We start from the raw sequence: 14,900 nt of genomic DNA, 5'->3' as shown, positions 1-14,900 counted from the left end.
TTCTCAGCAGAGGCTTTTACCCACAGGCCTTTCAAAAACTTATTTGGTTACTTTAATGGATGTGACATGTCTTTCTCCAAACAGTATTAACAGGAAAAATACTGTTTGTCCTGTGATCAGTGGAACTAGTGCAACCTGACTGCTCATAGATTTGTGCTCACATACCTGTACCTCCACTGTGATAACCTCAGTTGCTCTCTTATCTTCTTAATGTTCTCATTCATCCCTCAATACTTTTAGTAGCCACCCCCCTCCCTCATTCCCTCATTGCCATCTGGGAAGAAAGAACACGTCAGGCCTGGCTCAGTGCTGTATCTATGCTGTTGGTCGTATCTGTAGCTCAGATGCACAGCATGCCTCAGCAGCCCAGGCCAAGTAACATTAAAAACATGTTGAATTCATGTGATGCTTTTTTCTCTCAGTGATAACACTAATTCAGTTTGCTTTTGCTTAAACTTTTACAGATTTTCCATAAAACTTCCAGAACCATCTTACCTGTGAGACTTCTATGTCTATCCATGGCTGAAATCAGCCTGCTGGTTCTCAAATTACTAGGGGATGACCAGTGTGATTAAAGAAGTCTTAGAAACCAAGGAAAAAGAGACAAAAATAAGTTGCATGAAGCATAATGTGTATTATCTACTATCAGAACTTTAAATGGCACAAAGTAAATGTTCTTTGCAGAAAAATTAGAGCACATTTATTCTTTTCTAGAGGGTTCAAATTGATTCCCCAAAACAAACAAACAAAAAGCTCTGAGATTGAAAATTGAAGAAAATAATGAGATTGTATTTTTGGATGTTATAGTAATCAACATTCCTATTATAGAGCAGAGGAAAAAGAACGCTTCGGGTGAAGATATGCAGAATATGGTGAGCTTAGTGGAATGGAACAGGGACTCCACTAAGACATGATGTCACTGATTTGCTATAGTGTGATCATCTGGGACCCATACAAACAGCCAGCTCTCTTTGCAGATAACACTTCACGAAATATGAGTTTCACATATAGTATCTGAGACATCACATTGCCATCTGTATTGGTGGAAGTTCTGCACCTCGTTCTCCTTCTGTCCTCAGTTGGACAAGTAAGGTAAATTGTAGTAACACAGACCTCATTTAAACATGGTACAATAAACCCATTTACTGTATAGAAACACTATCGATCCTAAAAATAAAAATCTGTCAAAATTTCTCCAATGTGTCAGAAAAAATATAATTGTAGAGACTTCTACCAGAGGATATTAAAATATCCTAATCAAAGTATGAGAAATATGCAATCCAATACAATAAGAATGCTTGTTTCCTGTCTGAATAATCTTGCACAATCTCTTTGAGTTTAAGACAATCAATGATGTAAAATCCAGCATCTGTGAATCATTTATATTATAAACTATTATTTGTCTTCAAACACATACATGTGTCTATATATATAAATTGTATGAGAGCTTTTCTTCCATGCTTGAGGATTCTGCAGTATTAGTATCTTTAATCTGCATGTGGATTTTATTCTCCAAGTACATATGGCTATAGTTTTGAAAAATATTTGGGGATTTTGGATGCAATTTGAAGATTCTTGCTCTGAGACATTTGCAAGACACTAACTTTTCTGACAGAAGCTGCTCAGCACTTTTTGAGAATTTCTGAAAAACTGTAATCATTCCAACCTATTTTTGCTGTCCCCCTGACAGCTGTCTTCCTACTGAGCATAGCTGTCACTGAGGACTCTCACTTGAGAAGACACTGGGGAAAAAACATCCACCAGGGACTGCTGGATGGTTTGAGGGGCTGAACTGGCATGAGCTCTCTGCTCTGCTATCAGGGCTGGTTAATATTGTCAGTTTGCATCCACTCTGCCTGCTGCCAAAATGAACAATGGCAGAGTAAATGTCTTAACACAGGCCCTGAGGATGTGATCTCTGCAGTCTAATAATGCATGATAGAAATAGCTTCTATCATCAACGACATTGGGATAGCCTTTAAATATTGTAGCTACCAGACATTAATAGAATGAACCATAAAAATAAGAGGTTGGAAAAATATACCACCAAGTAAGTATAAACAAAATGATTATTTAACTTGCAATTGATTATACAGATGAAACATATTTTAATGAAATGCATGTGAATGGTTTTCTTTACTGGTGGCTGAGCAAGCCATGGAGTCACTGCTGTGAAAACTACTGTTTTCTCACTATTGAAGGTCAAAATTAATTGCTATAATGGATTTTTACAACACAATGGTGAGCAGCTGTCAACTACTAATCAAGCTCTTGCTTGTTTCTGTCGATAAGTATTGTGTATTTCCTTATCTAAAACATTTTAAACTTCACTGTATCATTCCTGCAATATGTTGCTACATTAGTTGATACATTAATTCCTTTGGGAATTTTCCCTTTCTCCTGGAAAAGAGATCATAGTCTTCAACCATCTAAGACTAGTAATTCCTGTTGCCCTTCTGAACCTCCACTAGCATTGCAGAATAAGGTACTTTTTTGCTGCTTGCTGCAGATACTGAACATTTGATTACACATTTAAGTGAATTAGTAATCCAATTGGAAAACACAGAACTGCTACTGCCAAATTGCTCATACAGCTCACATTTTATTATTGGCCACAGAACAGGACGTTTCTGTCTCACGCTTCAGATATTTCTAGAGTGAAAGCTCTAAAAGCTGTGTGCACATTATGGTTATCAATAATAAAAACAAAAAGTCATGTCACATGGGATACATAGTTCTGCTCATGTGTGGATCAATACAGGCATGAATTGTTGATTCAGAAGATTTAGGCAAGAGTGGCCAGTCCACTTAGACAGGCTTAGGCTGAAGGGAAGTAATACCAGGCAGTCTGGCTGCAAGTTAGCCAGCAGCAAATCTGTATCAGTGTAATTAAACTTTTTCTTAATCTTACTGGGTACTTTGATTGTCCTCCTAGGCATGGTCAAAGGATCAAGTCCATCTTTCATTGACAGCAAATTAAAATTACTAAAAGATGGATATTCCTCTGATGTCCTCATTATAATGAAAAATGTTTGTATTCCACAACTAAATTTGCTACTCATTATATAACACATAAGGAACCTCAAAGGGATCAACACATACATATTCATAGACTACAGCTGTTTGCTCTGTTTTGAAATCGAATTAGGAAAACAGTTGTTTTAAATAACAGCACTACAATTATGCTAAGGGATTTACTGATTCTTATTGAATATTAGACACCACATGGTTTATGGAACAATGTCAGAAAAGAGGCCTGCTTTAAAACATACCAGCTCTTTGCAACAGTCTCAACACCTAATTGTTTTCTATGATTTGAGCTTTTTAAAGTTTACCACATATTTACAGATGTGACACAATAAAAATGGATGAAAACATTTTAGAAACTCTCAGAGAATTGAAGGTACTTGGTAAACAAACAGCAGCTGTAATGTCAGACAATGGAAACTTTGGTTTTAAACAGCTTTAGTGTTTCTTAAACAACAAGAAAAACAGAGTAATCAGGACATGCACAGTGTCACGTTTAAATCAGCGGCTGATTGAGCACCAGCCTGGCTTGCTGCTTGTCTCATTCAGTTCCCTAGTAAGAACAAGTCACTGCACTATTTGCCAGCATTTTCCTGAAACCATATGGCATGACAAGTATGCTGGAGATGGCACTCCCTTATGCACTGCTAAGAGAAAGATGAGACCAATAGCTTGAATGAAACACTTCAACAAAGAGAGCAAGTTGTCTTTAGCTGGTTGTCAGAAGAATAGTCTTTGAATTTGAAGCTGCTTCTGACATGAGGAGTAGAGACCATGACATGGTTTTATTTTTTTAAGCTGATGAAAAATTTATTGCAGCTTTCTTCTACATTTCAGGGAAGACCAAGGAGGATTATTACCACCAGCTATACTTAAAGCACAGATGTAGCTATGCAGAATTTCTCAACACTGACCACTGTTGGCTGAAACACTAATAAATTGTACTCTAACCCCAACAAGTATTGATGGGCAGTTTATAGGCAGTGACTCAATATGCCTATCTGTTGAAGGCAGGCTGTTCACTTTTTCTTAGCACTTTATATATTCCCAAAAGTTCAAAAATATGAGCTGTATTTCAGAAACCATAGAAACAAAAAAGGATTTTATTTTACTCTTTTAAGTCCCCTGGTTGCACCTACATGTGACAGTCTTGCTAATTCTATCAAATTAACATATGTTTTGGATACTGCTGAAAACTGTGAGATATGGAGGTCTCTTACTTCCCCAGTTTCACATTTTTAGGGAATATTTTTAAAATAACACAAGTCAGAAACACTGATCTTGCTTGATGACTAAACTTGGAGAATAGTGTGGACTCGTCTATTAAACTTCATAGTTGGGATGGAACTTCTTCCTTCATGACCTCAAGAAGCTTGTCCCTTCATGAACAAGCTAAATTGTGTGAGCTGGCACAGCACAGATGGGACACAGGAACAACCACAAAACCATGTTTGAAAAGCAGAGAGTAGATTTAGTCTTGCTACCTCATGAACTGAGAGATTGTAGACAGGCAGGGGTTGGTCTCCTCTCTCAGGCAACCAGCACCAGAACAGGAGAACACAGTCTCAAGCTGTGCCGGGGGAGGTTTAGGCTGGAGGTTAGGAAGAAGTTCGACAGAGAGAGAGTGATTGCCCATTGGAATGGGCTGGCCGGGGATATGGTGGAGTCACCATCACTGGAGGTGTTCAGGAGGAGACTTGATAGGGTGCTTGGTGCCATGGTTTAGTTGATTAGGTGGGTTGGATGATAGGTTGGACACGATAATCTTGAAGGTCTCTTCCAACCTGGTCTGGTCTATTCTATTCTATTCTATTCTATTCTATTCTATTCTATTCTATTCTATTCTATTCTATTCTATTCTATTCTATTCTGCAGCAGCGCTTGGGCAGGGGCACATAAAGGGGGGAAACCCAGGCACCATGGAGTTTAGTGCTTGCTACAGAGGGGAAAAGCTTTTGAACATGGGGTTTTTTCCTGTACATCAGAGGTTCTCAAAGATGTGGCTTCCACTGAGCTTATATCCTCTCCACGCCTCCTGTCTCCGGGCGCAGGCTACTCTGTGCCGCAAAGGCTGCTGGGAGTCGTGTCAGGCCGCCGCGCCGTGTCAGGACTGCTTATTCTTCCTCCCTGAGTCCCGGTCGTTGCTGTGTGTGGGAAGGGATGGGCGGAGAAAGGACGGGCACAGCTCCTCACAGAACTACCATTCCCGGCGTGCATTGCGTCGCGGGAAACTTCACGGTGGCGGGGGGGGGGGAAGATGGCGGCTGCTAGACCGAGTTGGAGAGGTGGCTACGGTAAGTCTGGGGCAGGGAGGAAGCGGTCCCTTTACTTGTTTTCGCCTTCAGGGCGGTCTTCTTTTCACGTTCCTCTGTTCCTTTCCCCGCTGTCTTTAGGAACGAAGAGGACGCACCAGATGCGGGGGCGAGGAGGGGGTCAGAGGGAGGCTAGGGCCGACCCGCTGCAGCGGGACCCTTCAGGGTGGCAGGGGCGGCTGGCGGAGGACGGCAGAAAAAGCTGCAGGACATTGTCTTAACCCGTGACCCGGCGTCCCGCACGCTGACGGCCGGGCAGCCGGCTGGGCTGGTCCGTGGGCGCTGCTAAGTGCTGTTCCCGGCGGCTGGGCACCCCGCCGTCCGTGTGGGCGAGCTGCTCACCGCAACAGCTGTCCCGGCAGGCTCGTAGCAGCGGGCGGAACCACTCTCGCCTTTCCCGGGAGAGGGCCTGAGGTCCTACCGCCGTTGAGTGATGCCTGTATGAAGCTTCTTCGGAAGGTCCTACAACCTTCCGTGAGGCCACCATGAACAAAACCTTGTCAGGAGGCAGTTGTGCCTGATGTGGTCATACTTCCCTGTGGCATCAGTAGAGCAGCGAAGCAGTGCAAGACTGTGGTTTTGGGATCTCCTTGATTTGGCTTTCTTCAAATGGACCATAATACAGTGAGGTATTACTGAGCATTAACTGAAAGCAATGCAAATTTATGAAAGGACTACACTGTGAGCTTTCTTAAATAGCTTCATCTTTCTTTAAAGTTAATTGTGCAGCAGGGAGCCATGCTCTAGATAATTGAACTGCAGTTTCACAAATCCCATTGCTGAGAACTAATATTCTCTTTTTGGTAGGCTGAATACATCTGGGGTGGTATCCTGCTGTACTTTAACCTCAGATACTAGGAAGAAAAGATCACAGATTATGTCATGGATTGAGAGATCTCCCAGATCTGTTGGAGAACTTGTGGAAAAGCCTGTAGCAAACCAGGCTTTTAATTCCTAGATCAAAATTGAGTTCACTAGCTCACATGTTAAACTTTGTAAAGCTACATAAGAGGTTTGCTGTGAAGATAGAGTAGGGAAGCTAAAGCAAGAGTAACAGCCAAGGCATTGGGGAGATATAGGTAATATGCTACTTTCTGAAGGCTATGCAGTGCATTCAAAATAATTGGAAATGTGTTCTAGAGTAACAAGTATTCAGGGCATCTTGCTGAAGGACTTAGTATATGGATGCTCTTAACATGTGGTAACATTTCCTTGAGAAATTGATGGTGTGGGGTGAAAATCCTAATAGTGGTGTCCTATTATATGTAAAGGCTAATGCATGAGTTTTGTTGAAGCCTTTTAATAACACTTTAGCTAGAATAGGATTAATTTCTGATTCAGCAAAAACCTCACCAAAAGTGGGAACTGGAATATGTCTGGCAATTTAACAACCATTTAAAAATTAAATGTCAACGTTTGGCATCCTGTTATGAAAATGCTTTCAGTTAATGATGAGCATTAACTTCTTTCTACATTTGATCCAAACTTGTTTGGGAGAAAAAATAAACATGTTTTATGTTACTTGCAAGTGGAAAAGGGCATCAGAATACTTATCAGACTTGCTAGCTAAACTTCAGTTATAATGAGAGAGGATTACGCTTCTGGTCGTGAAATCTATGTTACAAAATGTACAGGTTAGAAACCGCTTTGGTCGGTATCAGTGACTTTAATTGCCCAGCCTGACTAATGAAGTAATTCCTGTAAAATTACTGTACATTTAAAAAGTAGTAATATTCCCCTGTGGTGGGAATAGAGAAAAAACTGTTTGTCTGGATTTTTAACCTGCCACTGGCAGCACGTGTACCTAGGTGTAGGAAAATTGCTTTTCATTTTGCCAGTGAAATGGATATTGAGTTAAACGAGTGTTTGAGATGGTGGGAAGAGTTTCCAAGGAACACTTATTTCGTGTGCAGGGCTTTTCCTAAAGCCATCTGCTCAAAATTGAATTCTTTAAGGTGATGCAGGATAAATATCCTTTTAGCTGTGCCTGTTTAGATGAACTCATGGGTGAGAAAACAGGGTTTGCCTCATTAATACAATGGACTCATGCATGGAATTGCTCCTCTATCTGAGAAAGTTAACTGAAAATAGTCAGGTACAGATACTTGTCACAGAATTGCACTGGCCTTTGTAAATCCATCTTAAATTGCTTTCTTTTTGATTCTGGGAGTTGTATCTGGAGCTTAGCTGCCTATATTTAGGAGTGAGTGTGTGACATTAATCTTGCATTGGATTGGACATTTGTCTACCTTCCAAACTAAAGGCATTGATTAATTTTTCAAACAGGAAATATGAGTGGGGAACCAAATGATATAAAGACTTTGTGTAGTGGGTTCTTTTTATTTTTTTACATCATGCCTACCCAGTTGGATTTTTTTGACTCTTAAGGGTGCTTAAACCAGTATTCTTCTTTGGCTTAATTTGGAGGAATGGATAGGTGCCCAGCTGGTAATTGTGTCCCCTCCCAAAATCTTGCCCACCCCTCAGCCTACTGTTAGGAGGCAAAATGCTAAAACCCACAACCTCAGTGTGTTATCAACACTCAGCCACAGCACTGCAAAACACAGCACTAGGAAAGGAGCTCTGGGGAGAATCAGATCTCAGCCAAACCTAATACGGTTATTTAAAGTAGTGACAAAAATCATATATAAGCATATAACTGTAAGATGATCAGAACTAGTAAGTAGAACAAAGTGTGTTCTTACTCCTCTGTTAGTGCTGGAATATGAGAGAATAATAAATTGATGTTGGATTTCCTTATCCTAATGAAATTGCATAGAATCTCCTTTAAACTGAAAGTTCTTAAGAAGAATCACCTTTATTCGTCATACAAATATTGATCAGCCTTTTAAGGTACAGTCACTAGCCCTGACTGTCCTTTGATTATGTTTAGAATTACTATTACATCCTTGGTAAAACAAAATAACTTTTAATCCTTCATAAAAATAGACATGACTCTTGTAATTTACTCCTTTAAAACCCAATGCAGGAGGCATCATATAGGTACATAATATCCTTAACTTGCTTCTGGTGATCCATCAAATGTCACTGAAAGACATGGAACATATCATGGTTTATCTTATGGTTTGTAGCCAAGTTCTATGTCATCAAATTCTGCATTATATCTTTTTTTCACCTCCTCTTGATATGTAAAATTTAATTCAGTGACAAACAGCAGAGAAGACTCATAGTGGGAAGCTTCTTACTTTATTTTATCTCTGCTTCACTGTAACGGATGTCAGCATCTGTGGGGCTACATTTTGCCCTGGGGGTAACCAGCCAGTGATGGAACACTTCATGGAGAGGAAATTGTGTAGTCTGTTCTGCATTTGTAAGGCAAAGCACTCCATATTGAATTTACAGTTCCCGTTACATATCAAAAAAGATCATAAATCCAGTGAACAACATGCTTTAAAAAAACAACCAAAACCACAATCTTCAGTTTGAACACCTGTCTTAGTTGCTTATACAACTTTTCTAGTAATTTCTGAGGTTTTTTTATCTGTAGTTAGTGGACTTTGCTAGGGGCAGCAGTGATAATGTTCTAGCACAATTTATTGAATTCCTCATTGCTAGTGTTGGTCAGTAAAATGCCGTTGAGTCTCTGGCCCTTGACTCCCTTGAACCTCTCATCAGGGTTGTTGCAATTTTATGTTGTAATACTTCAGCAAATCTTTCTGCTGTAATCTCACAGCTAAATTCATAACTAAGCTCCGATTTAGAGATTTCACTCTTCTATGTGTCTGTTGGAATCAACAGCACATTTTTTTTTCTTTTATAAAATTATGCTCCTTCTAAGTTTATCCTTGGAGAAGGACACAGAGCTTTGTAATAGAACAGGGTATTTTAAATAAATTACTTTGAAGTACTATTTTTAGTCATGGTTGCTATTAGCAATTTGGCTGAAGTACATATACAGTGAGAATAAAGTCTATTTTTAGAACTATCAACACTGCTTTAATGCTTGATCATTAAAACCTATTTTGTGACTAAATAAAACATTTTTTTTTCTTACATTATCCTTACCAGGGGTTTATTTATTCTTTTGGGTGTACATGTACAAACTACTATTAGTTTAATTATTAAAAATATTTTACATTTTATTTTATCTCTGAAAACAGCAACACTCAGGATCTTTGAGCATTTTTTTCTCATTAGTGACTAGGTACATTTTCGGGGGGGTTACGTTTGACAGTTAATAAAATTCCAGTGTGCTGCTTTAATATAGAAAATTCTTCAGATGCTTTAATATTAACTAGATGGTTGATTAGGATATGTTAATCCCTAAAATGGATTCCTGTAACTTTGATTAGTTGCATCAAAAATACCTAATTGCATCAAAAATCCTTTGAGCAGCTACTGTTTGTAGTAGTCTGTTCTTCAATCTAAAAAAGTCTGTGTTGTTTGATCGTAGGACAAAAATGTCTTGGGAAGTTTTACTCAGAGTTTTCAGCATATTTTTTCATTGTATAGGACAGACACCTTCCACAGACATTTTCATGAGGAAGTGCTGTCATTTACGTCTGCAGAAGTGTCCTGTAAAGCTGTACACCTTCAGCAGCATGAATAGTGGCAGTTTAAAAGGTCATCCCAGTAAATAGAGAGAAAAATGTTTACTCTGGCATCAGATGCAAGAAGAGAGCGACTAAATTTCAAGAACTGGAAAAACCTACATATAGACTGGTCAGATAAAATATTTCCTGGGTTTCTGTGGTAACAGCCTCTGGTATTGGAGCTTAACAATGTGGCTTTGGCTTCATCTGCATAAGTTTCTACGTATGTTTGGGTGTATTCTAAAGCTGCTGTCTTGACTTAAATTTTGTTTTCTTTATAGCTTGTTACATTTTTGCAAAATAGAAGACAGATTCCTGATGAACAATGCCTGGCAGTAAGTATTGTTACCTTAAATACATTAAGACAATATGTAGGGCTGCTTACTATTATGATGTTTTCTTTGGGGGTTAAAAAAATCGACCAAAATTAAAATAGAAAAAAAAAAAAACTAAATTATGAGGCTGCTATTTTTTAGATATTTAAAATGTGACTGTTATCCAACCTCTGCCATAGTAAATCTCTATATGGTTTTCAAAGGAACCCAGTATGGGTTTTGCATTTTCCTTTGCAGTAAGAAGTTCACAGTTTAACATTGATGAGTTTTAATATTTACATTTTATTCAGACATGAAAAAGATGTTATGATACAGCTCTATAACCCTGGCTTTCAAAAATTACAAATATTGTTTGTTGAAGATAGAATTTTTATTTAGGAGATAAAGTGATTAGACTGCTAACAAGTAATCTGATTTATCCAGAGGCTAAAGGAGTCTTCATAAAGTTACAGTCCCAATTATATTGAGTGCACTTTAGTTCTGGGTTTGTAATGAATTTCACAAATGTCTAATTTGATGAGGAAATGTTTGAGTACTTGTTTTTTGTGTGGTAACTTAAACTGTGCAATAAGATGTGACTGCTGGGTACTTAAAAATGTCTTACAGTAATTCTTCATTGTGTTGTTTAACCACTGTTATGTAAAATATCTTACTGAAGTATTAAGATGTTTTCTGCTTTTCTGGTGTATAGTTGAAATTATTCCTCTGTGTAGACCTGACATTTTATAACAAAATAGAGGGAAATACGTATCTAATATATTCTGTATTTGCAGCTGCCATGAGTTGTTCTGTCTGAACTGTGCTTCACCTTTTATGATAAAAATGAATCACTGCTGTGCTTCTATTGCAGTGTCTAGCACTATTAAGGTCTAGTATTAAGATTTAGTACTATTGAAACCTCTGTTGTGTTACTTTTACAGGAGTGTGTCTGGGGTTCAAACATTTTGCCTTTTTTTTCTAAAGCAAGTATGCTTATGTTCAGGATCATTATTAACATTATTTACCCTAATGCATGTAGAGTCTGCATTACTGTAGAGTCAGATGGAACTTAAAGAACACCTAACAACTGATTGCAGTATTTCTCTGCAGTGAGATATTCAGGACTATGCAGCCATTTATTGCTCTTCTGTGTGTAATAATGAGTTTTTAAAGCATATAGCTGAAGGGAAGGTAACCTTTCAGACGTGTGTGTATTGCAGTTCTTACAAAATCACAGTACTTAGTATTTTCCTTCCAGAAATTGTGGCAATGAAGTGTCACTAGATTTTAATGTAAGCAAGCATCATGGGTACTTTTTATCAATGCACACAGAGACAGACTTCAAGACGTAAGCTTTGTTGCATTTGAAAAGCGAAAGTTCTGCCTCCTAATTTTGTCTTCTTGAGATTCTACAAGGTGGTTCTTAGAGCATAATGACAAAGCAAGTTGCTGTTATTTAGTGTTACTTTTGAAATCTTAAAAGTGTTTGTCTCTGAAATCTGAAAAATTACAAAGGCTGAAAGGCTGGCATTTTGGTTTTGGTGTTTTTTTTCCACACGGTGTTCTCTCATCCCACACATCAAGATGTGTGTGTAACATCTTTTGGAACAAAATGTGGAAAAGGCTGTTAGAATGAAATAATTTCCAAATAATTTCTGTCATGCTGGAATGAGTTCTTCATAAACAAAGTAGACTAATGTCTAGTTAAAAGGAAAGCTTTCATGGAGTTCTTGGGTCATCCTTACCAACTCTTTTGGTAACCTACTGCTTGACTTCCCAAGTCTCTACATTAGTTCCTGGTGAAAGTTACCCTGTTTTTGCAGTGAAGCAGTTGGGGGATGTCTAGGTCTAAAAGTTTGGGAGGTTTGGATTGGGAGGTTGGGAGAGGCCAAGATATTGGTGTTATGGGAAGAGTGGTCAAGGAGATTTAATTGGTCTTTCAGGAGACTTTAGCTATTCCTAGACACCCTTTAAGAAGTCAGTCTTGAAGTTACTGTATTTGAACATTCAGAAGACAGTAACTGTCCAATAAATAAGCATATTGTTAGAACTGGGATGTAGTATTGGGAAGGAGAGAGATGACATCAGCAGATAACCAAAAATATTGTTCTTCTCATTTAACCATTGCTAAATGGATCTTCATTGCATGTACTGATCTCTGCAGTAGTTATGTATGGGATTATCAGATTTCCTATTGATGTTGCTCTTTAGTAATCTTATCAAAGAATGTGGGGATGCTAGTACTCCAATGAGTCCTTAATGAAACAAGGTTTTGGTCACAATACAGTAATAGCCCATAAACAGAAATTTTCCAATCTGCTCTCTGAAAACATAAAAGTGCCTTGTTTTGATTAGCCATGACATGCGTTTGTATCGATACCTAGTCTGTAGTGGAGGTGTAATGCTATGTAATTGCTGCAGCACTTGTAGCAACCTCGCAAAAGCATTGCTTTTCCTTCTATTCTTTGTTGCTATAACTCTGTGTAGCTCCTCTTGTGCAAATAACATAGAGAGTGATGTAAGAAATGCTTACAGAATGTTATCTTCATCTGAAGTTGAAATGTAAGTTACTAAATGATTTATCTGTGGCTTATCAGAAGGAAGCTGTAGATTAATGAGTCCATTTATTTAAAAGCAAACTCAAAATCCTGTGACCAGATAGCCTTTGCAGTACAGGCAGTGTGTGTTTTTCATTTGTCAGTGTGCTCTCAATTTCTCTATTCAATAATTTGTGCAGATAGTTTCCTTTAGCATACTTCTGTTATGGAACATGGATGGTTCTGGTAGTTTGGTTTTTTTCTTGTTGGCTGCGTATGGAACGAAACATTACAAATGCTTCTGTTAAGGAAAAGAACATAGCTGAGGCCTGTATCAAAACATTTCTTTAGGACTTTTTTTTTTTCCCATTGGACATTGTGTTCCAGATATTCACACTTAATCAGATGCTTGAAACAGTTTGTTAGATAATGAGTTCTTTCCGAAACAGCTAACCTACTTACTGGCTGTATTCCCTGATTTCAGTGAAACATTTAACTCAAAGGCAGATATTATGCTAAAATTGCTTGGACTAGAAAAATTATGTAATTTGGGTGATAATGGCTGCTGACTATAATAACTTATTTGACATGTAGCTATGTTTGTGATTTCTATGTTGTTTTTTTTTCCTTACTCTTTTCTCTTGTTTATACCTATCCAGTAGTGACATTTTTCAAAGTTTACAATAGTTGCATTAAACTGAGTTTACCAGCAGATTAGCAGATCCTCATATGATTGACAGTAACATGCAGATTAACAGAGCAAATTAAAATGAGGGCTTTGACAAATGTATTTTTCCCCCAGTCTTCCCTTAAATTTCTGCTGTGAAATGTAGTAATATAAATGTATCCTCCTATGCTATCCTGTCAAACACAAGGTAGAAAGGGACCACTCTGATTTAAGAGACACATGTATCAGTTATGTGGAAAGTCTTTTGTGATTTGGCCTGGTTTTGATTACAGTGAAGTGACTGTTTGGGTAACTTCAGGATGTTTCTGCAAGTATGTTCAATGCATTGTTTGCTTCTTATTAAACTATGTAGTAACGTTTTGTTTCCTCATCTTTCCAAACATCATGTGGCTTTTTACCAGTTGCCTTTGCAGAGACTACCTTTGCAGTTGGTGTGTACTGCTGGCTTCCTTAATTTGTGAAGTGAAAGTACATTTGAAATAGAATAACGATTGTCTGTTTTCTTTGTTCTTGGATGTTAATGCTTTCAGTTAAGTTGTGTCAGGTCTTTAAACAAATGATCCATTCCTTCCCCCAAACAAAAAAAAAACCCAAAACCAAAAAACCCCAACCAAACAAAAAAAAAAACCCTTTTAAAATAGCAATTTTAGTTTTGAGTAGAGCTTCCTTGCCAATAGTGGGAAGAAAAACTGCACTTGAAATGGAATTTAAAATGGATGAATTCTTTGCTTGTATTTGTGCTTAGTGCCATGCTTTAGTTGATTAGATAGTTGATAGTGATAGATTGGATGATAGGTTGGACTTGATGATCTCAAAGGTCTTTTCCAACCCGGTCCCCTTCCCCTTCCCCTTCCCCTTCCCCTTCCCCTTCCCCTTCCCCTTCCCCTTCCCCTTCCCCTTCCCCTTCCCCTTCCCCTTCCCCTTCCCCTTCCCCTTCCCCTTCCCCTTCCCCTTCCCCTTCCCCTTCCCCTTCCCCTTCCCCTTCCCCTTCCCCTTCCCCTTCCCCTTCCCCTTCCCCTTCCCCTTCCCCTTCCCCTTCCCCTTCCCCTTCCCCTTCCCCTTCCCCTTCCCCTTCCCCTTCCCCTTCCCCTTCCCCTTCCCCTTCCCCTTCCCCTTCCCCTTCCCCTTCCCCTTCCCCTTCCCCTTCCCCTTCCCCTTCCCCTTCCCCTTCCCCTTCCCCTTCCCCTTCCCCTTCCCCTTCCCCTTCCCCTTCCCCTTCCCCTTCCCCTTCCCCTTCCCCTTCCCCTTCCCTTTCCCCTTCCCCTTCCCCTTCCCCTTCCCCTTCCCCTTCCCCTTCCCCTTCCCCTCTTTTTAAGAGGCAGATAATCTTTTGCATTTCTAGGTGTTTGTAGTTGTTTTTTTTTATTCCCCACCCCCCCGCCCAGTATATAAGAAGCCAGTAATAGCAGGACTGCTAATGAGAAGGGAAGATTTATTTCCTGGTGAAATACAGTTCTTCCTAAATATAT

At 39.0% G+C, this 14,900-nt stretch overlaps 1 protein-coding gene across 5 annotated transcripts in view; it reads left to right on the top strand.

Moving 5' to 3' along the window:
- Positions 1-5,257: 5,257 nt before the first annotated feature.
- Positions 5,258-14,900, top strand: part of EFR3A (EFR3 homolog A) — a 66,781-nt gene continuing 57,138 nt past the window's right edge. For all 5 annotated transcript variants that reach the window (XM_068155527.1, XM_068155525.1, XM_068155526.1 and 2 more), the window contains exons 1-2: positions 5,258-5,321; positions 10,174-10,227. Coding sequence is in view for 1 of the 5 variants with exons in the window: in XM_068155525.1 (XP_068011626.1) it covers positions 10,218-10,227 (10 nt within the window). In the remaining 4 variants the exon portion in view is untranslated. The remainder of the gene's footprint in view (positions 5,322-10,173; positions 10,228-14,900) is intronic.

Source organism: Melanerpes formicivorus, unplaced genomic scaffold (genome assembly GCF_026170545.1).
Source record: "Melanerpes formicivorus ecotype bairdi unplaced genomic scaffold, bMelFor1.0.p_v2 SCAF_32, whole genome shotgun sequence".
Lineage (NCBI taxonomy): Eukaryota > Metazoa > Chordata > Aves > Piciformes > Picidae > Melanerpes > Melanerpes formicivorus.
This window is presented reverse-complemented; position numbering and strand designations above follow the sequence as displayed.